The sequence below is a fragment of the Panulirus ornatus genome, chromosome 12 (assembly GCF_036320965.1).
Source record: "Panulirus ornatus isolate Po-2019 chromosome 12, ASM3632096v1, whole genome shotgun sequence".
NCBI lineage: Eukaryota > Metazoa > Arthropoda > Malacostraca > Decapoda > Palinuridae > Panulirus > Panulirus ornatus.
Window position 1 is genome coordinate 31,054,373 of NC_092235.1, and position 25,371 is coordinate 31,079,743.

Consider the following 25,371-nt stretch of genomic DNA (forward strand, 5'->3'; position numbering starts at 1 on the left):
AAGAAGAAAGTCAAGAGTAAATGTGAATAAGAGCAAGGTTATTAGGTACAGTAGGGTTGAGGGTCAAGTCAATTGGGAGGTAAGTTTGAATGGAGAAAAACTGGAGGAAGTAAAGTGTTTTAGATATCTGGGAGTGGATCTGGCAGCAGATGGAACCATGGAAGCGCAAGCGGATCATAGGGTGGGGGAGGGGGCGAAAATCCTGGGAGCATTGAAGAATGTGTGTAAGTCAAGAACATTATCTCGGAGAGCAAAAATGGGTATGTTTGAAGGCATAGTGGTTCCAACAATGTTGTATGGTTGCGAGGTGTGGGCTATGGATAGAGTTGTGCGCAGGAGGATGGATGTGCTGGAAATGAGATGTTTGAGGACAATGTGTGGTGTGAGGTGGTTTGATCGAGTAAGTAACGTAAGGGTAAGAGAGATGTGTGGAAATAAAAAGAGCGTGGTTGAGAGAGCAGAAGAGGGTGTTTTGAAATGGTTTGGGCACATGGAGAGAATGAGTGAGGAAAGATTGACCAAGAGGATATATGTGTCAGAGGTGGAGGGAACGAGGAGAAGTGGGAGACAAAATTGGAGGTGGAAAGATGGAGTGAAAAAGATTTTGTGTGATCGGGGCCTGAACATGCAGGAGGGTGAAAGGAGGGCAAGGAATAGAGTGAATTGGATCGATGTGGTATACCGGGGTTGACGTGCTGTCAGTGGATTGAATCAGGGCATGTGAAGCGTCTGGGGTAAACCATGGAAAGCTGTGTAGGTATGTATATTTGCGTGTGTGGACGTGTATGTATATACATGTGTATGGGGGTGGGTTGGGCCATTTCTTTCGTCTGTTTCCTTGCGCTACCTCGCAAACGCGGGAGACAGCGGCAAAAAAAAAAAAAAAAAAAAATTCCAGGAGAGATCCTTTAACAAAAGATGTGGAAAATTCTGGTGTTCAGCATGGACAATATGTCATTCATTATATCACTTTAATGATAAAAACAATCAACTGAATTAAAGTAATTTGTAAAATTTGTTGAACTTGAGCAACTTACTTCGTCTGGGAAAGCATCACCCAATACTGCTAAGCCTTCAACTGCCATGAGATACAGATATGAATCTTCTTCTTTTAGACTGAATTGGAATATTGACAGAAGATGTTCTTTGTGAGACAATGTTTCTTTATCACGTTTCTGAATTAGTTTCCCCAGAGTTAATATGGCATGTCCACGAATAGGTAAAAGTGGACTGAACAAGTCCTCCATGGCTTCCTCAAAAGTATTCCTAGTCCATGAAGTTTTTGGTTTCATCTCAGACACGGATGTTGCTGCATTCATATTTTCTTGAAAATTTTCAGAGCTAGAACTAACATCCACTTTCACAGAAGCATCAGTATTACTTTCCTTTGCACCATTAACTCTCACAATTAGTGTTGTAGACCTTCTTTCATGATTCTTAACAACATTACCAATCTTGACATTTTCACAAGCTATGTTGGTATCTTCCACAACACCATGAGTTAAAACAAGGTTCCTTAACTGTTCAACCAGAAGCAGAATGCCCTCATTGTTCTTACTCTGTGCTACTTCTTCCAAATATGGTAGAAGATCTTTCAACCCCACCCAGTCCTGACTTGACATTTTCTTTCTTGATGAGCGTTCACTTGCATAGCAAAAAATAAGCATTAAAACATTCATAATCAGTGAAATTTGTATTTGACGCTGTTGTTCATCCTCGCACTTCTGGCAACTTACTTTTATAAATGTACTTACAACTGGTAGTGCAGCAGATAGGTTAATAAACAGATCCTTTATCACTTGTTCATTCTCTGATAAATGTGTTAAAAGACTAAAGGTGATAACTATCTTTCGCAATGCTTCAAACCGATCCATTTTTAGATCTTCATCTGTAAGGAGTATTCTGGAATGCACTTCCTTTCTATTCAATGTGGTAAAATCTATACAGAATGCCAGCTTCTCATAAAACTGTAATACAACTGCAGAATTCTTTAAAGTCTCCAGAATTGAAATAAGGCAAATGGACAGGTTTTCATCTTCTTCCAAAACAATACCTGTGTGTGACTCTGCTTGTGTGTCAACTTTTAATCCACCATCATCATCAATAGAAAATCTTATCTCTGGGTTTACTGCTGCTGACTCTGCAGAAGTCTTCAGGTTGGACATAACAAGAAGACTCTCCACAACATCATCTTGAGACAGTTGTGACAAATACCTGAAAAGTATCAAACAAAACATTTTACTTTGGATTTATCTACATCAATCATTCTACAACCTGTAAGAGAGAAAATTCTTTTTAGATCAACATATCATTTCATCTACTAAATTTAAGACTGGCATTTTTTTGGTCAAGGAAACACTAACAATAGATGTAAATGGATTTTCTTGACCTCTACTTTTTCTTTCAACACAGTACTATGCAGAGGTCTGTAACAGCATCCCTACGCCAAATTGTCTTTTGAAAATTACTTTCCCATTACTGATCATACTCTCTGTCTGTAAATCTTCCTATTTGTAATTATCCATACATCTTCATGCTTCCATTCTTCTTCTTTCATCTTTCCCTCCTCTTATTACCTTTCTGACTTTAAGAATTAAATACCTGACACTTTCTTGATTCTTTTTCTTACTCTATTTCCTTTCCTTTCCTATGAGATGGCCATATTTACAGCATATTTTGTCTGTACCTGTGTTGGTCATTACAAAAATGAAAATCTTGATTTGCACTTACATCACTAACCCTTACTAACCCTTTTCCTATACTCTTACTTCTTTCTTTAGCACATGCAAAGGAAAACTGCTTTACCTATGAGACAGCAAATCTAACATAAATACTTCAGTACATGTTTCAGTATTCTCAGTAATCATCAACTAAAGATATAGAGATGGTCAGTAAGAAGAGTTTAACGGGTATATTCTGCATGTACCACCTAGCTTTCCAGTACAGATGTACACTGATGCTTTAATATCTTTCTCCATCATGGCAGCACAGTACTTTATGCAAAACTAGAAACCATGTCTTCACAACTATGACTACAAAATTCTATATAGCATGATGGTTCATGTAAAGGAATCTTCTGACACCATTACCTCTTCAAAATGCTGCCTACAAAAGTATATACGTTTACCTATCATACAGTATGGTGCTTTATGCACAAGAAACTTAAGAATATATGAATATTAGGTACAGTAGGGTTGAGGGTCAAGTCAATTGGGAGGTAAGTTTGAATGGAGAAAAACTGGAGGAAGTGAAGTGTTTTACATATCTGGGAGTGGATTTGACAGCGGATGGAACCATGGAAGCAGAAGTGAATCATGGGGGGGGGGGGAGAATTCTGGGAGCCTTGAAGAATGTGTGGAAGTTGAGAACATTATCTCGGAAAGCAAAAATGGGTGTTTGAAGGAATAGTGGTTCCAACAATGTTGTATGGTTGCGAGGCGTGGACTATGGATAGAGTTGAGCACAGGAGGGTGGATGTGCTGGAAATGAGATGTCTGAGGACAATATATGGTGTGAGGTGGTTTGATCGAGTAAGTAATAATAGGGTATGAGAGATGTGTGGTAATAAAAAGAGTGTGGTTAAGAGAGCAGAAGAGGGTGTTTTGAAATGGTTTGGTCACATGGAGAGAATGAATGAGGAAAGATTGACAAAGAGGATACATGTGTCAGAGGTTAAGGGAACGAGGAGAAGTGGGAGACCAAATTGGAGGTGGAAAGATGGAGTGAAAAAGATTTTGAGTGATCTGGGCCTGAACATGCAGGAGGTTGAAAGGCGTGCTAGGAATAGAGTGAATTGGAACGATGTGGTATACCGGGGACGACGTGCTGTCAATGGATTGAGCCAGGGCATGTGAAGCGTCTGGGGTAAACCATGGAAAGCTCTGTGGGGCCTGGATGTGGAAAGGGAGCTCTGGTTTCGGTGGATTATTACATGACAGCTAGAGACTGAGTGTGAACGAATGTGGCCTTTGTTGTCTTTTCCTAGCGCTACCTCGCACACATGAGGGGGGAGGGGGTTGTTATTTCATGTGTGGCGAGGTGGTGATGGGAATGAATAAAGGCAGACAGTATGAATTATGTAATGTGTATATATGTATATGTCTGTGTCTGTAAATATATGTATACGTTCAGATGTATAGGTATGTTTATTTGCGTGTGTGGACATGTATGTATATACATGTGTATGTGGGTGGGTTGGGCCATTCTTTCGTCTGTTTCCTTGCACTACCTTGCTAATGTGGGAGACAGCGACAAAGAAATATAAAAAAATAAAAAAAATATGATCCCTTTACGATGACATCCACAGAATTCTATATACCATTTCCCATTATGAAGCAAGATGGCTTATGTAGAGGAGCCTTCAGAATCCATTATATCTTTACATGATGATTACAGAATCTTACAGTATCTTTCCCTATAATGATGCATGACGCAGAGGAACCTTCAGAAACTATAACCTCCTCAGATACTGATTACAAAATCTTTCAGGCCTTTCCCCATCATAAGGATGATCTATGTAAAGGAAAATTCACAAATCATAATCTCCTCTCCTGATGATTACAGAAACTAACAGACTATTCCCCACTGTAAAGCAGGATCATTTAGGCTGAAGTGCCTTTAGTCAACAAAATCTCTGCACATCTTTACAATCCCCAAATGTTATGATATTTCTCTTTGGCTTTCCTCTTTGATGAATGAGGAATGAGGTTGGGAAGGGTAATAATGAGGGCCATTTACTTTGGCTTTCCTCTGTGATGAATGAGGCTGGGTAAAGTAACAATGAGGGTCATTTGCTTTGGTTTTCTCTGTGATGAATGAGGCTGGGCAGAGTAACAATGAGGGTCATTCACTTTGGTTTCCTCTGTGATGAATGAGGCTGGGTAGAGTAACAATGAGGGTCATTTACTTTGGTTTCCTCTGTGATGAGTGAGGCTAGGTAGAGTAACAATGAGGGACATTTATTTTGGTTTCCTCTGTGATAAGTGAGGCTGGGTAGGGTAATAATGAGGGTCATTATTTGGCTTTCCTTTATGAAAAGTGAGGCAGGGTATAATAAAAATGAGAGTCATTTATTATGGCCTTCCTCTGTGATGAGTGAGGTTGGGTAGAGTAACAATAAGGGGTGTTTACTTTGGCTTTCCTCTGTGTTGAGCGAGGTTAAGCTGAGGAACAAACTGATCCATACAAGAGTAATCACATAACTGAGCTGTAGAGGGATTCTACACTTGTGAGGCCCCATCTACTAAACTTTCTTTACTACCATACAACTTTTCTGTATGCTGTCTACATCAGTCTTATCACTCTCCAACTAATTATTAGAGAACAACTTTTTCACATTTCTTCTAACATGCTTCCTGCTTAGTTTCTTGCTATGTCCTCTCATTTATCTTTCTATGCTCATTACAGAGAACAGTTCCAACTTCAAACTGTCAATCCAATTCAAATCTTGATAAATATATTCATATTTCCCTTCATTCTTTTCTCTTATATTGTATGCAGATTTATGGCTCCTTCCTGTAACCTTGTGGTTTTTCAAAACCTTTCGATTGATACACCAAATTTTTCCCTGAATGTTCTGTTTCAAAGAGTGTTTACAGTTTGATCCTCTCTAAAGGTTCACTCAGCAATTTTAAAGTCCCTTGGTTTTCATATCCCAAGACATTTATTCTTTGGTATCATCTATTACTCTCCATTTCTTTTTCCTCAACCCCAGAACTATCTTGTTCTTTATCATCTATTTGCAACATAGTTTCTGGTCTCTGTGAACTGGATATTTTCTACTAACCTACCTCTGGGACACCAAGAGAAGATCCTCCTGACCTATTCACTAGTTCTTTTATTCATCTGCAGAGACTTTTCAGAATCTTTGACTAAATTTCTAAGCACCTCCATTTCTTTGTCCATTTGTTGTAACATTTGGTCCTGTTTATCTTTTATTGACAATAATTTCCTACCCGTATAGTTTAAGCTGATTCATCCTTTAATTCTTCTCTAATAGTTTCTCTTTCATATGTAAATCTATCAACATCCCTTTCATTCAGTCTTCTTCTACCTGAATTTAGTAGGTGCAACTGTATGGTCATGGTAATCTATGCCTGACCATTTTCTATTTAATTTCCAACTTAGGAGTTTCCCATGGACTTTTACTAGATATCCTCCAAGTTTAAAGTTTCAGAGCAAAAGTATAGTTGGGAGCAACTGGAACTATGAAAGTGAAGGAAAGTCATAGTGTGGGGAAGGGGGCGAAGGTTCTAGGAGCAATGAAGAATCTGCGGAAAGAGAATGTTATCTGAGAGAGAAAAAAATGGGTATGTTTGAAGGAGTAGTAGTTCTAACAATATCAAATGGCTGTGAGGAATGGGGTTATGCAGAGGACGGTGGATGTGTTGGAAATGAAATGTTTGAGAGCAATATGTGGTGTGAGGTGGTTTGATCAAGTAAATAATGAAAGGGTATGAGAGATGTTTGGAAAAAAAAGTGTGTGGCTGAAAGAGCTGAAGAGGGTGTGTTGAAATGGTTTGGACACATGGAGAAACTGATTGAGGATAGGCTGACAAAGAAAATACATATATGTCAGAAGTGGAGGAAACAAGGAGTAACAGGAGACCATATTGGAGATGGATGGATGAAGTGAAAAAGATTTTGAGCAATCAAGGCCTGAACATACAGGAGAGTGAAAGGCATGCATGGAATAGAGTAAATTGGAATGATGAGGTATACTGGGGTCAGTGTGCCATCAATGGACAGAACCCATGCATGTGAAATGTCTGGGGTAAAGCACAGAAAGGTCTGTTGGGCCCGGATGTGAAAAGGGACCTGTGGTTTCGGTGCATTACACATGACAACTTGTGCATGAATGTGAACAGATGTGGCCTTTCTTTATCTGTTTCCTGGTGCTACCTCGGTGAGACAAGGGGTAGTGATGCTGTATCCTATCGGGCAGGGTGGAATGAATGAAGGCGAGCATGTGTATATATGTATGTGCATATTTATGTAAGTATATTTGTATGTATATGTACCTGTTGGGGAGAAGAGAGTGGTGAGAAAAAGTAAGCCAGGAGAGGAGACTTGTGTGAAGAAGTACCAGGAGAGACTGAGTGCAGAATGGCAAAAGGTGAGAGCAAATGAGGGGAGTGGGTGAGGAATGGATGTATTTAGGGGAAGCAGTGACTGCATGTGCAAAATATGGATGTGGTATGAGTAAGGTGGGAGGTGGGCAGATTAGAAAGGGTAGTGAGTGGTGGGATGAAGTAAAGTTGTTAGTGAAAGAGAAAAGAGCGGCATGGGACAATACTTGCAAGGAAGGAGTGCAAGTGACTGGGAGATGTATAAAAGATAGCAACAGAAGGTCAAGAGAAAAGTGCAAGGGTTGAAAAAGAGGGCAAATGAGAGGTAGGGTGCAACAGTATCATCAGACTTCAGGGAGGATAAAAAGATGTTTTGGAAGGAGGTATATAACGTGCGTAAGACAAGAGAACAAATGGGAACATCAATGTGAAGGGGGCATGTGGGGAAGAAATAACAGATAGTGATGAAGTGAGGAGATGGAGTGAGTATTTTGAAGGTTTGTTGAATGTTTGACAATTGAGTGGCAGATACAGGGTGCTTTGGTCGGGGTGGTATGTGAAGTGAGAGGGTCAGGGAGAATGGTTTGGTTAAGAGAGAAGAGGTAGTGAAAGCATTGCAGAAGATGAAATCTGGCAAGGTAGCAGGTTTGGATGGTATTGCAATGGAATTTATTAAAAAGGGGGGTGACTGTGTACTTGACTGGTTGGTAGGAATATTCACAGTATGTATGGATCATGGTGAAGTGCCTGAGGATTGGCAGAATGTATGCATAGTGCCATTGTACAAAGACAAATGGGATAAAGGTGAGTGTTCAAACCACAGAGGCATAAGTTTGTTGAGTATTCCTGGGGAAATTATTTGGGAGGGCATGATTGAGAAGGTGAAGGCATGTACAGAGCATCAGACTGGAGAAGAGCAATGTGATTTCAGAAGTGGTAGAGGATGTGTGGATCAGGTGTTAGCTTTGAAGAATGTGTGTGTGAGAAACACTTAGAAAAACAGATGGATTTGTACGTAGCATTTATAGATCTGGAAAAGGCATGTGATAGGGTTGATAGAGATGCTTTGTCAAAGGTATTAAGAGCTTATGGTGTAAGAGGTAAGTTGCTAGAAGCAGTGAAAAGTTTTTACTAAGGATGTAAGGCATGTGTACGAGTAGAAAGAGAGGAAAGTGATTGGTTCCCAGTAAATGTGGCTTTGCGGCAGGGGTGTGTGATGTCTCCATGGTTGTTTAATTTGTTTATGGATGGGGTGGTTAGGGAGGTGAATGCAAGAGAGGGGCAAGTATACACTGTGTCTATTGTGGATGAGAGGGTCTGGGAAGTGAGTCAGTTGTTGTTCACTGATGATACAGCACTGGTTGCTGATTCAGGTGAGAAACTGTAGAAATTGGTGACTGAGTTTGGTAAAGTGTGTGACGGAAGAAAGTTGAGAGTAAATGTGAATAAGAGCAAGGTTAGTATGTTCAGTAGGGTTGATGGATAAGTTAATTGGGAGGTAAGTTTGAATGGAGAAAAACTGTAGGAAGTGAAGTGTTTTAGATATCTGGGAGTGGACTTAGCAGTGGATGGAACCATAGAAGCGGAAGTGAGTCACAGGGTGGGGGAGGGGGCAAACGTTCTGGGAGCGTTGAAGAACGTGTGAAAGGCAAGAACGTTATCTCGGAGAACAAAAATGGGTATGTTTGAAGGAATAATGGGTCCAACAATGTTATATGGTTGTGAGGCATGGTATAGATAGGGTTGTGTGGAGGAGGGTGCATGTGTTGAAAATGAAATGTTTGAGGACAATATGTGGTGTGAGGTGGTTTGATCGAGTAAGTAATGAAAGGGTAAGAGAGATATGTGATAATAAAATGAGTGTAGTTGAGGAAGCAAGGGAGGGTGTGTTGAAATGGTTTGGACACATGGAGAGAATTAGTGAGGAAAGATTGACAAAGAGGATATATGTGAAGGGGTGGAGGGAAGAAGGAGAATCAGGAGACCAAATTGGAGGAAGAAGGATAGAGTGAAAAAGATTCTGAGCAATCGGGGCCTGAACATATAGGAGGGTGATAGGCGTGCAAGGAATAGAGTGAGTTGGAACGATGTGGTATACCGGGGTCAACTTGCTGTCAATGGATTGAACCAGGGCATGTGAAGCGTCTAGGGTAAACCATGAACAAGTGTGTGGGGCCTGGATGTAGAAAGGGAGCTGTGGTTTCATTGCATTACACATGACAGCTAGAGACCGAGTGTGAATGAAGGTGGCCCTTTTTGTTTTTTCCTGCCGCTACCTCGCTGGATGGGGTGTGTGTGTGTGTGTGTGTGTGTGTGTGTGTGTGTGTGTGTGTGTGCTATTTTGTGCGTGGTGGGGTGGCAATGGGAATGGATGAAGGCAGCAAATATGGATGTGAACATGTGTATATATGTATATGTCTGGATATGTTTATGTAAGTATACAAAGAAATGTATATGTATGTATATGTGCGTGTGAGGGCTTTATGTATATACATGTGTATGTGGGTGGGTTGGGCCAATCCTCATCTGTTTCCTTGTGCTTTCTCGCTAATGTAGGAGACGGCGGTTAAGTATAATATGAATATATATAAATAATTGTGCGTGTATGGGCGTTTATGTATATACATGTGTATGTGAGTGGTTTGGGCCATTCCTCGTCTGTCACCTTGCAATAACTTGCTGACACGGGAGACGGCAATTAAGTATAATAATAATGATAATAATGATAATAATAATAACAATAATAATAAGTGTTTTGGGAGCAGCTGAATGAGTGTGTTAGTGGTTTTGATGCACGAGACCGGGTTATAGTGATGGGTGATTTGAATGCAAAGGTGAGTAATGTGGCAGTTGAGGGAATAATTGGTATACATGGGGTGTTCAGTGTTGTAAATGGAAATGGTGAAGAGCTTGTAGATTTATGTGCTGAAAAAGGACTGATGATTGGGAATACCTGGTTTAAAAAGCGAGATATACATAAGTATACTTATGTAAGTAGGAGAGATGGCCAGAGAGCGTTATTGGATTACGTGTTAATTGACAGGCGTGCGAAAGAGAGACTTTTGGATGTTAATGTGCTGAGAGGTGCAACTGGAGGGATGTCTGATCATTATCTTGTGGAGGCTAAGGTGAAGATCTGTATGGGTTTTCAGAAAAGAAGAGTGAATGTTGGGGTGAAGAGGGTGGTGAGAGTAAGTGAGCTTGAGAAGGAGACCTGTGTGAGGAAGTACAAGGAGAGACTGAGTACAGAATGGAAAAAGGTGAGAACAATGGAAGCAAGGGGAGTGGGGGAGGAATGGGATGTATTTAGGGAATCAGTGATGGATTGCGCAAAAGATGCTTGTGGCATGAGAAGAGTGGGAGGTGGGTTGATTAGAAAGGGTAGTGAGTGGTGGGATGAAGAAGTAAGAGTATTAGTGAAAGAGAAGAGAGAGGCATTTGGACGATTTTTGCAGGGAAAAAATGCAATTGAGTGGGAGATGTATAAAAGAAAGAGACAGGAGGTCAAGAGAAAGGTGCAAGAGGTGAAAAAAAGGGCAAATGAGAGTTGGGGTGAGAGAGTATCATTAAATTTTAGGGAGAATAAAAAGATGTTTTGGAAGGAGGTAAATAAAGTGCGTAAGACAAGGGAGCAAATGGGAACTGCAGTGAAGGGCGCAAATGGGGAGGTGATAACAAGTAGTGGTGATGTAAGAAGGAGATGGAGTGAGTATTTTGAAGGTTTGTTGAATGTGTTTGATGATAGAGTGGCAGATATAGGGTGTTTTGGTCGAGGTGGTGTGCAAAGTGAGAGGATTAGGGAAAATGATTTGGTAAACAGAGAAGAGGTAGTGAAAGCTTTGCGGAAGATGAAAGCCGGCAAGGCAGCAGGTTTGGATGGTATTGCAGTGGAATTTATTAAAAAAGGGGATGACTGTATTGTTGACTGGTTGGTAAGGTTATTTAATGTATGTATGACTCATGGTGAGGTGCCTGAGGATTGGCGGAATGCGTGCATAGTGCCGTTGTACAAAGGCAAAGGGGATAAGAGTGAGTGCTCAAATTACAGAGGTATAAGTTTGTTGAGTATTCCTGGTAAATTATATGGGAGGGTATTGATTGAGAGGGTGAAGGCATGTACAGAGCATCAGATTGGGGAAGAGCAGTGTGGTTTCAGAAGTGGTAGAGGATGTGTGGATCAGGTGTTTGCTTTGAAGAATGTATGTGAGAAATACTTAGAAAAGCAAATGGATTTGTATGTAGCATTTATGGATCTGGAGAAGGCATATGATAGAGTTGATAGAGATGCTCTGTGGAAGGTATTAAGAATATATGGTGAGGGAGGAAAGTTGTTAGAAGCAGTGAAAAGTTTTTATCGAGGATGTAAGGCATGTGTACGTGTAGGAAGAGAGGAAAGTGATTGGTTCTCAGTGAATGTAGGTTTGCGGCATGGGTGTGTGATGTCTCCATGGTTGTTTAATTTGTTTATGGATGGGGTTGTTAGGGAGGTAAATGCAAGAGTTTTGGAAAGAGGGGCAAGTATGAAGTCTGTTGGGGATGAGAGAGCTTGGGAAGTGAGTCAGTTGTTGTTCGCTGATGATACAGCGCTGGTGGCTGATTCATGTGAGAAACTGCAGAAGCTGGTGACTGAGTTTGGTAAAGTGTGTGGAAGAAGAAAGTTAAGAGTAAATGTGAATAAGAGCAAGGTTATTAGGTACAGTAGGGTTGAGGGTCAAGTCAATTGGGAGGTGAGTTTGAATGGAGAAAAACTGGAGGAAGTGAAGTGTTTTAGATATCTGGGAGTGGATCTGGCAGCGGATGGAACCATGGAAGCGGAAGTGGATCATAGGGTGGGGGAGGGGGCGAAAATTCTGGGGGCCTTGAAGAATGTGTGGAAGTCGAGAACATTATCTCGGAAAGCAAAAATGGGTATGTTTGAAGGAATAGTGGTTCCAACAATGTTGTATTGGTGCGAGGCGTGGGCTATGGATAGAGTTGTGCGCAGGAGGATGGATGTGCTGGAAATGAGATGTTTGAGGACAATGTGTGGTGTGAGGTGGTTTGATCGAGTGAGTAACGTAAGGGTAAGAGAGATGTGTGGAAATAAAAAGAGCGTGGTTGAGAGAGCAGAAGAGGGTGTTTTGAAGTGGTTTGGGCACATGGAGAGAATGAGTGAGGAAAGATTGACCAAGAGGATATATGTGTCGGAGGTGGAGGGAACGAGGAGAAGAGGGAGACCAAATTGGAGGTGGAAAGATGGAGTGAAAAAGATTTTGTGTGATCGGGGCCTGAACATGCAGGAGGGTGAAAGGAGGGCAGGGAATAGAGTGAATTGGAGCGATGTGGTATACCGGGGTTGACGTGCTGTCAGTGGATTGAATCAAGGCATGTGAAGCGTCTGGGGTAAACCATGGAAAGCTGTGTAGGTATGTATATTTGCGTGTGTGGACGTATGTATATACATGTGTATGGGGGGGTTGGGCCATTTCTTTTGTCTGTTTCCTTGCGCTACCTCGCAAACGCGGGAGACAGCGACAAAGTATAAAAAAAAAAAAAAAAATAATAATAATAATAATAATAATAATAATAATAATAACAATAATAATAATATAAATATACAGGGGAGAAAGAATACTTCCCACGCATTCCTCACGTTTTGTAGAAGGCGACTAAAGGGGACAGGAGCGGGGGGGCCAGAAACCCTCCCCTCCTTGTATTTTAACTTTCTAAAAGGGGAAACATAAGAAGGACTCACGCGAGGAGCGCTCATCCTCCTCGAAGGCTCAGATTGGGGTGTCTAAATGTGTGTGGATGTAACCAAGATGAGAAAAAAGGATAGATAGGTAGTATGTTTGAGGAAAGAACCTGGATGTTTTGGTTCTGAGTGAAACGAAGCTCAAGGGTAAAGGGGAAAAGTGGTTTGGGAATGTCTTGGGAGTCAAGTCAGGGGTTAGTGAGAGGACAAGAGCAAGGGAAGGAGTAGCACTACTCCTGAATCAGGAGTTGTGGGAGTATGTGATAGAGTGTAAGAAAGTAAATTCTAGATTGATATGGGTAAAACTGAAAGTTGATGGAGAGAGATGGGTGATTATTGGTGCATATGCACCTGGGCATGAGAAGAAAGATCATGAGAGGCAAGTGTTTTGGGAGCAGCTGAATGAGTGTCTTAGTGGTTTTGATGCACAAGACCGGGTTATAGTGATGGGTGATTTTAATGCAAAGGTGAGTAATGTGGCTGTTGAGGGAATAATTGGTATACATGGAGTGTTCAGTGTTGTAAATGGAAATGGTGAAGAGCTTCTAGATTTATGTGCTGAAAAAGGACTGGTGATTGGGAATACCTGGTTTAAAAAGCGAGATATACATAAGTATACGTATGTAAGTAGGAGAGATGGCCAGAGAGCATTATTGGATTCCGTGTTAATTGATAGACGCACGAAAGAGAGCCTTTTGGATGTTAATGTACTGAGAGGTGCAACTGGAGGGATGTCTGATCAGTATCTTGTGGAGGCGAAGGTGAAGATTTGTGGGGGTTTTCAGAAAAGAAGAGAGAATGTTGGGGTGAAGGGAGTGGTGAGAGTAAGTGAGCTTGGGAAGGAGACTTGTGTGAGGAAGTACCAGGAGAGACTGAGTACAGAATGGAAAAAGGTGAGAACAAAGGAGGTAAGGGGAGTGGGGGAGGAATGGGATGTATTTAGGGAAGCAGTGATGGCTTGCGCAAAAGATGCTTGTGGCACGAGAAGCGTGGGAGGTGGGTTGATTAGAAAAGGTAGTGAGTGGTGGGATGAAGAAGTAAGATTATTAGAGAAAGAGAAGAGAGAGGCATTTGGACGATTTTTGCAGGGAAAAAATGCAAATGAGTGGGAGAGGTATAAAAGAAAGAGGCAGGAGGTCAAGAGAAAGGTGCAAGAGGTGAAAAAGAGGGCAAATGAGAGTTGGGGTGAGAGAGTATCATTAAATTTCAGGGAGAATAAAAAGATGTTTTGGAAGGAGGTAAATACAGTGCGTAAGACAAGGGAGCAAATGGGAACTTCAGTGAAGGGGGCTAATGGGGAGGTGATAACAAGTAGTGGTGATGTGAGAAGGAGATGAAGTGAGTATTTTGAAGGTTTGTTGAATGTGTTTGATGATAGAGTGGCAGATATAGGGTGTTTTGGTCAAGGTGGTGTGCAAAGTGAGAGGGTTAGGGAAAATGATTTGGTAAATAGAGAAGAGGTAGTAAATGCTTTACGGAAGATGAAAGCTGGCAAGGCAGCAGGTTTGGATGGTATTGCAGTGGAATTTATTAAAAAAGGGGGTGACTATATTGTTGACTGGTTGGTTAGGTTATTTAATGTATGTATGATTCATGGTGAGGTGCCTGAGGATTGGCGGAATGCTTGCATAGTGCCACTGTACAAAGGCAAAGGGGATAAGAGTGAGTGCTCAAATTACAGAGGTATAAGTTTGTTGAGTATTCCCGGTAAATTATATGGGAGGGTATTGATTGAGAGGATGAAAGCATGTACAGAGCATCAGATTGGGGAAGAGCAGTGTGGTTTCAGAAGTGGTAGAGGATGTGTGGATCAGGTGTTTGCTTTGAAGAATGTATGAGAGAAATACTTAGAAAAACAAATGGATTTGTATGTACATTTATGGATCTGGAGAAGGCATATGATAGAGTTGATAGAGATGCTCTGTGGAAGGTTTTAAGAATATATGGTGTGGGAGGCAAGTTGTTAGAAGCAGTGAAAAGTTTTATCGAGGATGTAAGGCATGTGTACGTGTAGGAAGAGAGGAAAGTGATTGGTTCTCAGTGATTAGGTTTGCGGCAGGGGTGTGTGATGTCTCCATGGTTGTTTAATTTGTTTATGGATGGGGTTGTTAGGGAGGTGAATGCAAGAGTTTTGGAAAGAGGGGCAAGTATGCAGTCTGTTGTGGATGAGAGAGCTTGGGAAGTGAGTCAGTTGTTGTTCGCTGATGATACAGTGCTGGTGGCTGATTCATGTAAGAAACTGCAGAAGCTGGTGACTGAGTTTGGTAAAGTGTGTGAAAGAAGAAAGTTAAGAGTAAATGTGAATAAGAGCAAGGTTATTAGGTACAGTAGGGTTGAGGGTCAAGTCAACTGGGAGGTAAGTTTGAATGGAGAAAAACTGGAGGAAGTAAAGTGTTTCAGATATCTGGGAGTGGATCTGGCAGCGGATGGAACCGTGGAAGTGGAAGTGAACCATAGGGTGGGGGAGGGGCGAAATTTCTGGGAGCCTTGAAGAATGTTTGGAAGTCGAGAACATTATCTCGGAAAGCAAGAATGGGTATGTTTGAAGGAATAGTGGTTCCAACAATGTTGTATGGTTGCGAGGCATGGGCTATGGATAGAGTTGTGCGCAGGAGGGTGGATGTGCTGGAAATGAGATGTTTGAGGACAATATGTGGTGTGAGGTGGTTTGATCGAGTAAGTAATGTAAGGGTAAGAGAGATGTGCGGAAATAAAGAGTGTGGTTGAGAGAGCAGAAGAGGGTGTTTTGAAATGGTTTGGTCACATGGAGAGAATGAGTGAGGAAAGACTGACCAAGAGGATATATGTGTCAGAGGTGGAGGGAACGAGGAGAAGTGGGAGACCAAATTGGAGGTGGAAAGATGTAGTGAAAGAGATTTTGAGTGATCGGGGCCTGAACATGCAGGAGGGTGCAAGGCGTGCAAGGAATAGAGTGAATTGAAACGATGTGGTATACCGGGGTCGACGTGCTGTCAATGGATTGAACCAGGGCATGTGAAGCGTCTGGGGTAAACCATGGAAAGTTCTGTGGGGCCTGGATGTGGAAAGGGAGCTGTGGTTTCGGTGCATTATTACATGACAGCTAGAGACTGAGTGTGAACGAATGGGGCCTTTGGTGTCTTTTCCTAGTGCTACCTCGCACACATGAGGGGGGAGGGGGTTGTTATTCCATGTGTGGCGAGGTGGCGATGGGAACAAATAAAGGCAGACAGTATGAATTATGTACATGTGTATTTATGTATATGTCTGTGTGTGTATATATATGAGTACACTGAGATGTATAGGTATGTATATTTGCGTGTGTGGACGTGTATGTATATACATGTGTATGTGGGCGGGTTGGGCCATTCTTTCGTCTGTTTCCTTGCGCTACCTCGCTAACGCGGGAGACAGCGACAAAGCAAAATAAAAAATAAATAAATAAATAACATATCAACATATATATACAAATATACATACACATATACAGACATTATACATATAAACACGTGTACTTATTCATACTTGCTTGCCTTTATCCATTCCTGGTGCTACCCTGCCCCACAGAAAACAGCATTGCTACCCCCTGCTTCAGCAAAGTAGCACCAGAAAAACAGACAAAAAAGGCCACATTCGCTCACACTCAGTCTCTAGCTGTCATGTGTAATGCACCGAAACCACAGCTCCCTTACCACGTCCAGGCCCCACACAACTTTCCATGGTTTACCCAAGCCATTTCATTTCCCCTGGTTCAGTCCACTGACAGCACGTTGGTCCAGGTATACCAAATCATTCCAATTCATTCTTGTCCTTCCACGCCTCTCACCCTCCTGTGTGTTCAGGCCCTAATCACTCAAAATCTATTTCACTCCATCCTTCCACCTTCAATTTGGTCTCCCACTTCTCCTTGTACCCTCCACCTCTGGCACATACATCCTCTTTGTCAATATTTCCTCACTCATTCTCTCCCTATGTCCAAACCATTTCAACACACCCTCTTCTGTTCTCTCAACCACACTCTTCTTATTTCCACACATCGCTCTTACCCTTTCATTACTTAATCAAGCCATCTCACACCACATACTGTCCTCAAACATTTCATTTTCAACACATCCACCCTCCTCCGTACTACCCTATCTATAGCCCATGTCTCGCAGCCATATAACATTGTAGGAACTACTATTCCTTCAAACATATAAGATTCTCTCCTTCTACACATTCTTCATCATTTTAAGAATTTTTGCCCCATCCCCCACCCAGTGACTCACTTCTGCTTCCATGATTCCATTCACTGCTAAGTCCACTCCAAGATATCTAAAACACTTCACTTCCTCCAGTTTTTCTCCATTCAAACTTACATCCCAATTAACCTATCCCTCAACCCTACTAAACCTAATAACCTTCCTCTTATTCACATTTACTCTCAACTCTCTCCTTTCATACAGTTTTCCAAGCTCAATCACCAACTTCAGCAGTTTCTCACTCAAATTCGCTGCTAGAGCTGTATCATTGGTGAACAACAACTAACTCACTTCCCAGGCCTTCTCATCCACAACAGACTGCATACTTGCCCTTCTCTCCAAAACTCTTGCATTCACCTCCCTAACCACCCCATCCATAAACAAATCAAACAACCATGGGGACATCACACACCCCTGCCACGGACCAACCTTCACTGGGAACCAATCACTCTCCTTTCTTCTTACTCATACACATGCCTTACATCCTTGGTGTAGACTTTTCACTGCTTCTTGCAGCTTACCTTCCACACCATATACTCTTAAGTCCTTCCACAAAGCATCTCTATCATCCCTATCATATGCCTTCTCCAAACCTATAAATGCTACATACAAATCCATCTGTTTTTCTATCTCTATCAACTCTATCATATGCCTTCTCCAGACCCATAAATGCTACATACAAATACAACTGTCTTTCTAAGTATTTCTCACATACATTCTTTAAAGCAAACACCTGATCCACACATTCTCTACCACTTCTGAAACCACACTACTCTTTCCCAATCTGATGCTCCGTACATGCCTTTCACCCTCTCAGTCAATACCCTCCCATATAATTACCCAGGAATACTCAACAAACTTATGCCTCTGTAGTTTGAACACTCACCTATATCCCCTTTGCCTTTGTACAATGACACTATGCATGCATTCCACCAATCCTCAGGCACTTCACCATGATCCACACATACACTGAATATTCTTACCAACCAATCAACAACAGTCACCCCTTTTTTCAATAAATTCAACTACAATACCATCCAAACCTGCCAACTTACTGGATTTCATCTTCCGCAAAGCTTTCGCTACCTCTTCTCTCTTAACCAAACCATTCTCACTGACCCTCTCCATTCGCACACCACCCTGACCAAAGCACCCTATATCTGCCACTCTATCATCAAACACATTCAACAAACCTTCAAAATACTCAATCCATCTCCTCACTTCACCACCATCTTTTATTACTTCCCCACTTGCCCCCTTCACTGATGTTCCCATTTTCTCTTGTCTTATGCGCGTTATTTACCTCCTTCCAAAACATCTTTTTATCATCCCTAAAGTTTAATGTATATGTATATGTATGTATATGTGCATGGGGATAGGGGAGAAAGAATACTTCCCACGTATTCCCTGCGTGTCGTAGAAGGCGACTAAAAGGGAGGGGAGCGGGGGGCTGGAAATCCTCCCCTCTCGTTTTTTTTTTTTTTCCAAAAGAAGGAACAGAGAAGAGGTCCAGGTGAGGATATTCCCTCAAAGGCCCAGTCCTCTGTTCTTAACGCTACCTTGCTATCGCGGGAAATAGCGAATAGTATGAAAAAAAAAAAAAAAATGGGCATTTACGTGTATAAATATGTATATGAGTGGATGGGCCATTCTTTGTCTTGTTTCCTGGCGCTACCTCACTGATGCAGGAGACAGCAATCAAGCATACTATAATATACAAAATGAACCTGTTAAACTCTACTGACTTTATAATGAGAAAAATGACACACTGTTGGAAATCAGACAACATCTATTAATGCCACAAAAAACTTACCGAACGATGATCTGTCGTGCCAGAGAGCGGAGATGAGTTGTAGCTAAAGCAGCAACTGTTACCAAAGGTTTGAGGATGGGACGCAGCAGGTGGGTCAGAGCTGGACTTGGAGGAGGAATCTCCACAAACAACTTGTGAACTCTACTGATACAGAGGGTGAGGTTGGAGTTCTCACATAAACTGCAGAGAAATACTATAAATTACATATATGTATCTCACACTAATATACAACATGAGTCCCATTCAATAAAATGCACACTACTCAACTACCCTCACAAAGGCAACACATTCTAAAATCATTATACATTTATCTCCCTACCAACTTCACAATATATTTTCTTACAATCAGAAAGATGGTGCCACGGTTCCTTTACTGTAGTTATGGGCCCTGAATTTTCAATTTCCTTATGTGAGGTACAGTAGGGTTGATGGACAAGTCAATTGGGAGGTAAGTTTGAATGGAGAAAAACTGGAGGAAGTGAAGTGTTTTAGATATCTGGGAGTGGATCTGGCAGCAGATAGAACCATGGAAGCGGAAGTGAATCATAGGGTGGGGAAGGGGCGAAAGTTCTGGGAGCGTTGAAGAATGTGTGAACGTCGAGAACATTATCTCGGAAAGCAAAAATGGGTATGTTCGAAGGAATAGTGGTTCCAACAATGTTATATGGTTGCAAGGTGTGGGCTATAGACAGAGTTGTGCACAGGAGGGTGGATGTGTTGGAAATGAGATGTTTGAGGACAATATGTGGTGTGAGGTGGTTTGATCGAGTAAATAATAATAGGGTAAGAGAGATGTGTGGTAATAAAAAGAGTGTGGTTGAGAGAGCAGAAGAGGGTGTTTTGAAATGGTTTGGGCACATGGAGAGAATGAGTGAGAAAAGGTTGACAAAGAGGATATATGTGTCAGAGGTGGAAGGAACGAGGAGAAGAGGGAGACCAAATTGGAGGTGGAAAGATGGAGTGAAAAAGATTTTGAGTGATTGGGGCCTGAACATGCAGGAGGGTGAAAGGCATGCAAGGAATAGAGTGAATTGGAATGATGTGGTATACTGGGGTCGACGTGCTGTCAATGGATTGAGCTAGGGCATGTGAAGCGTCTGGGGTAAACCATGGAAAGTTCTGTGGGGCCTGGATGTGGAAAGGGAGTTGTGGTTTCAGTGCATTACACATGACAGCCAGAGACAGTGTGAACGAATGTGGCCTTTGTTGTCTTTTCCTAGCGCGGGGGAGGGGGTTGTTATTTCATGTGTGGTGGGGTGGCGATGGGAATGAAGAAAGGCAGATAGTATGAATTATGTATATGTGTATATATGTATATGTCTGTGTGTGTATATATATGTATACGTTGAGATGTATAGGTATGTATATTTGCGTGTGTGGACGTGTATGTATATACATGTGTATGTGGGTGGGTTGCCCCATTCTTTCGTCTGTTTCCTTGCGCTACCTCACTAACGTGGGAGGCAGCGACAAAGCAAAATAAATAAATAATGAAAGAAAGAAATAAATACACTGAGATGATACCTGGACTGTATTCAGAATATTTAGATTAGGTAAGGTTAGGGATCTGACAAAAGAAAGACAAAAACATGCAACTAAGAACTAATACTATGAAATGTGAACTCACCACACATGCTGAAGGATGACACTGTACAGTCGTAAGAGGTTCCATCATATGTTGTTGATTGTATAATTCCTGTGCTCCCTTTAAAGCTTTACCCATTTTGGTCAACTTCAACATGTTTACATCTTTCTTAAGGGTGCAAAATTGATATTTCAGCATAAGCCCTTCCTATTTGATTTGATTTTTCCATGATCACTAGGTGAACAAGGTTTCATTTTTTTCTTAACAAATTTTATTATAGTTATAAACTAAAAACTTATAAAAATACTGATCCCTTGGAAAAATTAAAGCTGCTGCTTTGACATGCTGAGGGCAGGTCCAAATGGAGGGCAGCAAACGAATGAATATACCTTCCATTCACAGGCCATCACAAGATCACTTCAAGCTAACATGATTTAAAGGTGACATGTAATGAACCTCTCAAATTTCTATGAGAAAGTGAGCTCTATCTTAGATAAAAGGGAAGGCTGGGTGAATTGATTGTATCTGGACTGCAGGAAAACAATTGAAACTGTACCATACACAAGAATGATTAGGTCCCACTTAGTTATCCTTTCAAACACCTAAATTCTATTTTATCAAGTGTTTAAAAAAGAAATTTAGCCTTAACATTTCAAAGATACTTATAAAATAATGAAAAATCACTTCAGAAGTATTTCTCATCCTCTATTTTCACTGTAATAAAACAAAGAACTTTTGAACATGTTTCTGCACAATGTGCTAAAAAGTGGGGGAGCAAACCCTGAGCCTCAAATAAATTGATACTGCACATGATTTATTATCAATCTTACCTATACGGAAATATGATTACCAAATATCATTATGCTCTATCATTTATTTTACCTTGACAGAAATACTGACTACCAAATATTATCATGCTTTATCACTTATCTTGCACAAAAATAATGATTACCAAATCATCATGCTTTATCATTCATCTTATCTAAAAGGAAATACTGATCACCAATCATTATTATCCTTTATCATTTATCTTACCTACATAGGAATACCGATTACCAATTATTATCAAGCTTTATTAGTTATCTTGATAGGTAGTAGCTGGTAGCCAGCCAACAACCATGGAAGTTTATTACCAGTACTATCCACCTCAGTATCAGGAGGGTTTGTGATAACTGCATAGTGAGCCACCACTTCAGTGGTTGTCAAGCTGCACTCCTTTCACCCAGGTAGCTGACTTTTCTTTCCGCTTCACCCACAAGTGAACTACTGGCATTCTGTCCATGTACATACAATCTTTCCTTGTCATACATAAAATATGACAACATGTAACTCATACACCTCATTCATTGTGCCTCTAAATTTTCCTGCGATAAACACTATGCTCTTGCCCTGCCATTTGGCAAAATAGTAGGAGCATATGATAGCAGCAATAGGTAGGAACATTTAGGTAGGAGCATTACGTAGAAACAGTAGGTATCAGTGTTTGATAGGAAAATTAAGGAACATTAGGCAGAAACATGAGGTAACAGTAGTTAGTAGGAAAATTAGGTAGATGTAGTAGTAGTAGTAGTAGTAGTAGTAGTAGTAGTAGTAGTAGTAGTAGTAGTAGTAGTAGTAGTAGTCAGTAGGAACATTTGGTAGACCACTCTACAAACAAATCACTACAGTTGCCCTCTGCCAATGACCTGTTATGAGTGAAGCACTAAAGGCTAAGAAGCAGCACTAGAGTTCACCATGCCATGGCCACCCCCTTGAGGGAGCTCCAGTTGGAAGCAGACATCAGACACAGATACACAGATGGATAAATCATCATACATACAAGGAAATACTGCTTATTGTTTATAATTATCATCATACATTAATTATCATTTCTCTTACCTGCAAGGCCAGTGGCCTATCAAAGGTGAGGCACAAAAGGCTGAGAAGAAGCAGCACTGGAGTCTACCAGTTACGATGAGAAGCAAAAAGACAAGCGATTGAGGTTGATGGCACTAAATGTAAAAGAGATGACGAGAGTAAGAGGGAGTGTGTGAAGTTTACAAGTTATGGTTTGGCTGTGGTGGGGTTTGGGGACAATCAATATCTCTTTAGGCAGGTTGAATGGAGTGAAAATGGAAATGATGAATGCAAGTTATGGGATGGTATGGAAGAAGAAGTGGCATAGACACAAATGAATGAAAACTACCAGGGAAGAGGGAAAGAAGGATGTGCAATTCTGTTATCACCACAAGTTTGGGAGTGTGTTACAGAGCATGGATGGAATGGATCAAGAATAGTGTGAGTGAAAGGAAAGTTTGGGATTGTGAAGTAAGCATGGGTAAGTGTATATGCAACTGTGAATATGAAGGCTGTGTGAGGTAAGAATGAAATAAAGCATTTCTGGAGATGTTTGAATGACTGTATAAACAGGCTTGAGAATGAGAGAAACGTGGTTGTAATGGGTGATATGTGTGAGAAAGTGGGATGTAATGAAATTGGTGAAACAGTTGGTAAATTGGGAGTGCCTGGAGTAGATAAGAATGGAAGGTATCTTGTGGGTGTCTAAGCCGAGAAGTGTTTATTCCTTGCAAATACCTTTTCTTTTCAGCACAAGATGATCCATGGGTATAAATAGATGGAGAATGATGGAAGAGAAGAGCAAGAGGGTTTAACTGACTATGTGGCAGTTGATGACAGATTGAGAAAGGCCATGTCAGTTGCTAGAGTTGTGAAAGGATTTTTTGGAGAGACTAACCATTTCAAGGTTCTTGTGGGGATGATGATCAGGGAGAAGTTGAAGTATGGTGCATGAAAGAAGGAAGGAGTAAAAGTGTTGTCAAGTGAAAAGATGACTCAGAAAAAAATACAGGGAGGAGAATGAAAGGAGAGTGACTGAAAGTTGAGATGGAAGTGCAGTGAATACAGTGATGCAGCCATATATGTGCAAATGAGATGTGTAAAATGTTGGATACAAGATTGTGAGATATAGGATTAAGAAGGGAAATGCACGGTGGATGAAAGAGATTAGAAATGCCGTGGTAGAGAACAAAAAGGCTTATGGAAGATTGCTCAAAAGGAATGTACTTGTGAAAGTGCACCAAAGAAGGAGGTGAGAATAGATGTGTAAGCGAAATGTTAAGCTGATAGAGGGAAGGAAATAAAGACTAAAGATTTTGGAAGAAAGCTGAGTGGAAAGTTCAGGGTAATTAGGAACTTGTACTGGAAGGAGGTGGAAAAGGAAAGAGGTGGATGCAAAGGTGGAAATGTTTATGTGATAAGTAAGGAAGGGGAACTCTTGAATCAAAAGGAGGAAGTAAAAGAAAGAAGGAAAGAGTATTTGAAAAACTGATGAATGTGGGAGGTGAGGCAGCAGTTGTAACATGCTTGGGTACAGAGGATGGAAGGAAGAGAATACATTGGCAAGGGCCTACAGGAAAGAGGGGAGATACAAAGGACAATGATGAGGGTGAAGGTAGGAGAGAGGCAACTGGAGTGGATGGATTATGGCTGAAATGCTGAAGTAAGAAAGATTGTGTGATACCACGGATGCATTTGATGTGTAATTCAGCAATGAAACAGAAGGTTATACCTGAGGATATAGTGAAAGCTATCATTGTTCTTTTCTTCAACAGAAAAGGTGCTAGGGATGTATGGATCAATTATAAGGGAATAAGTCTATTAAGATTGGGGAAGAGCAGTGTGGTTTCAGAAGTGGTAGAGGATGTGTGGATCAGGTGTTTGCTTTGAAGAATGTATGTGAGAAATACTTAGAAAAGCAAATGGATTTGTATGTAGCATTTATGGATCTGGAGAAGGCATATGATAGAGTTGATAGAGATGCTCTGTGGAAGGAAAGTTGTTAGAAGCAGTGAAAAGTTTTTATTGAGGATGTAAGGCATGTGTACGTGTAGGAAGAGAGGAAAGTGATTGGTTCTCAGTGAATGTAGGTTTGCGGCAGGGGTGTGTGATGTCTCCATGGTTGTTTAATTTGTTTATGGATGGGGTTGTTAGGGAGGTAAATGCACGAGTTTTGGAAAGAGGGGCAAGTATGAAGTCTGTTGGGGATGAGAGAGCTTGGGAAGTGAGTCAGTTGTTGTTCGCTGATGATACAGCGCTGGTGGCTGATTCATGTGAGAAACTGCAGAAGCTGGTGACTGAGTTTGGTAAAGTGTGTGGAAGAAGAAAGTTAAGAGTAAATGTGAATAAGAGCAAGGTTATTAGGTACAGTAGGGTTGAGGGTCAAGTCAATTGGGAGGTGAGTTTGAATGGAGAAAAACTGGAGGAAGTGAAGTGTTTTAGATATCTGGGAGTGGATCTGGCAGCGGATGGAACCATGGAAGCGGAAGTGGATCATAGGGTAGGGGAGGGGGCGAAAAATTCTGGGGGCCTTGAAGAATGTGTGGAAGTCGAGAACATTATCTCGGAAAGCAAAAATGGGTATGTTTGAAGGAATAGTGGTTCCAACAATGTTGTATGGTTGCGAGGCGTGGGCTATGGATAGAGTTGTGCGCAGGAGGATGGATGTGCTGGAAATGAGATGTTTGAGGACAATGTGTGGTGTGAGGTGGTTTGATCGAGTGAGTAACGTAAGGGTAAGAGAGATGTGTGGAAATAAAAAGAGCGTGGTTGAGAGAGCAGAAGAGGGTGCTTTGAAGTGGTTTGGGCACATGGAGAGGATGAGTGAGGAAAGATTGACCAAGAGGATATATGTGTCGGAGGTGGAGGGAGCAAGGAGAAGAGGGAGACCAAATTGGAGGTGGAAAGATGGAGTGAAAAAGATTTTGTGTGATCGGGGCCTGAACATGCAGGAGGGTGAAAGGAGGGCAAGGAATAGAGTGAATTGGAGCGATGTGGTATACCGGGGTTGACGTGCTGTCAGTGGATTGAATCGAGGCATGTGAAGCGTCTGGGGTAAACCATGGAAAGCTGTGTAGGTATGTATATTTGCGTGTGTGGACGTATGTATATACATG

General features: G+C 41.4%; 1 protein-coding gene across 2 annotated transcripts in view; it reads right to left on the reverse strand.

Annotated features, from left to right (window-relative positions):
• Positions 1-25,371, reverse strand: part of Tango6 (transport and golgi organization 6) — a 180,905-nt gene that overhangs the window by 26,426 nt on the left and 129,108 nt on the right. For both annotated transcript variants that reach the window (XM_071667770.1, XM_071667771.1), the window contains 2 exons: positions 18,835-19,014; positions 1,038-2,214 (listed from right to left, as the gene is read on the reverse strand). In XM_071667770.1, coding sequence (XP_071523871.1) covers positions 1,038-2,214; positions 18,835-19,014 — 1,357 coding nt within the window. The remainder of the gene's footprint in view (positions 1-1,037; positions 2,215-18,834; positions 19,015-25,371) is intronic.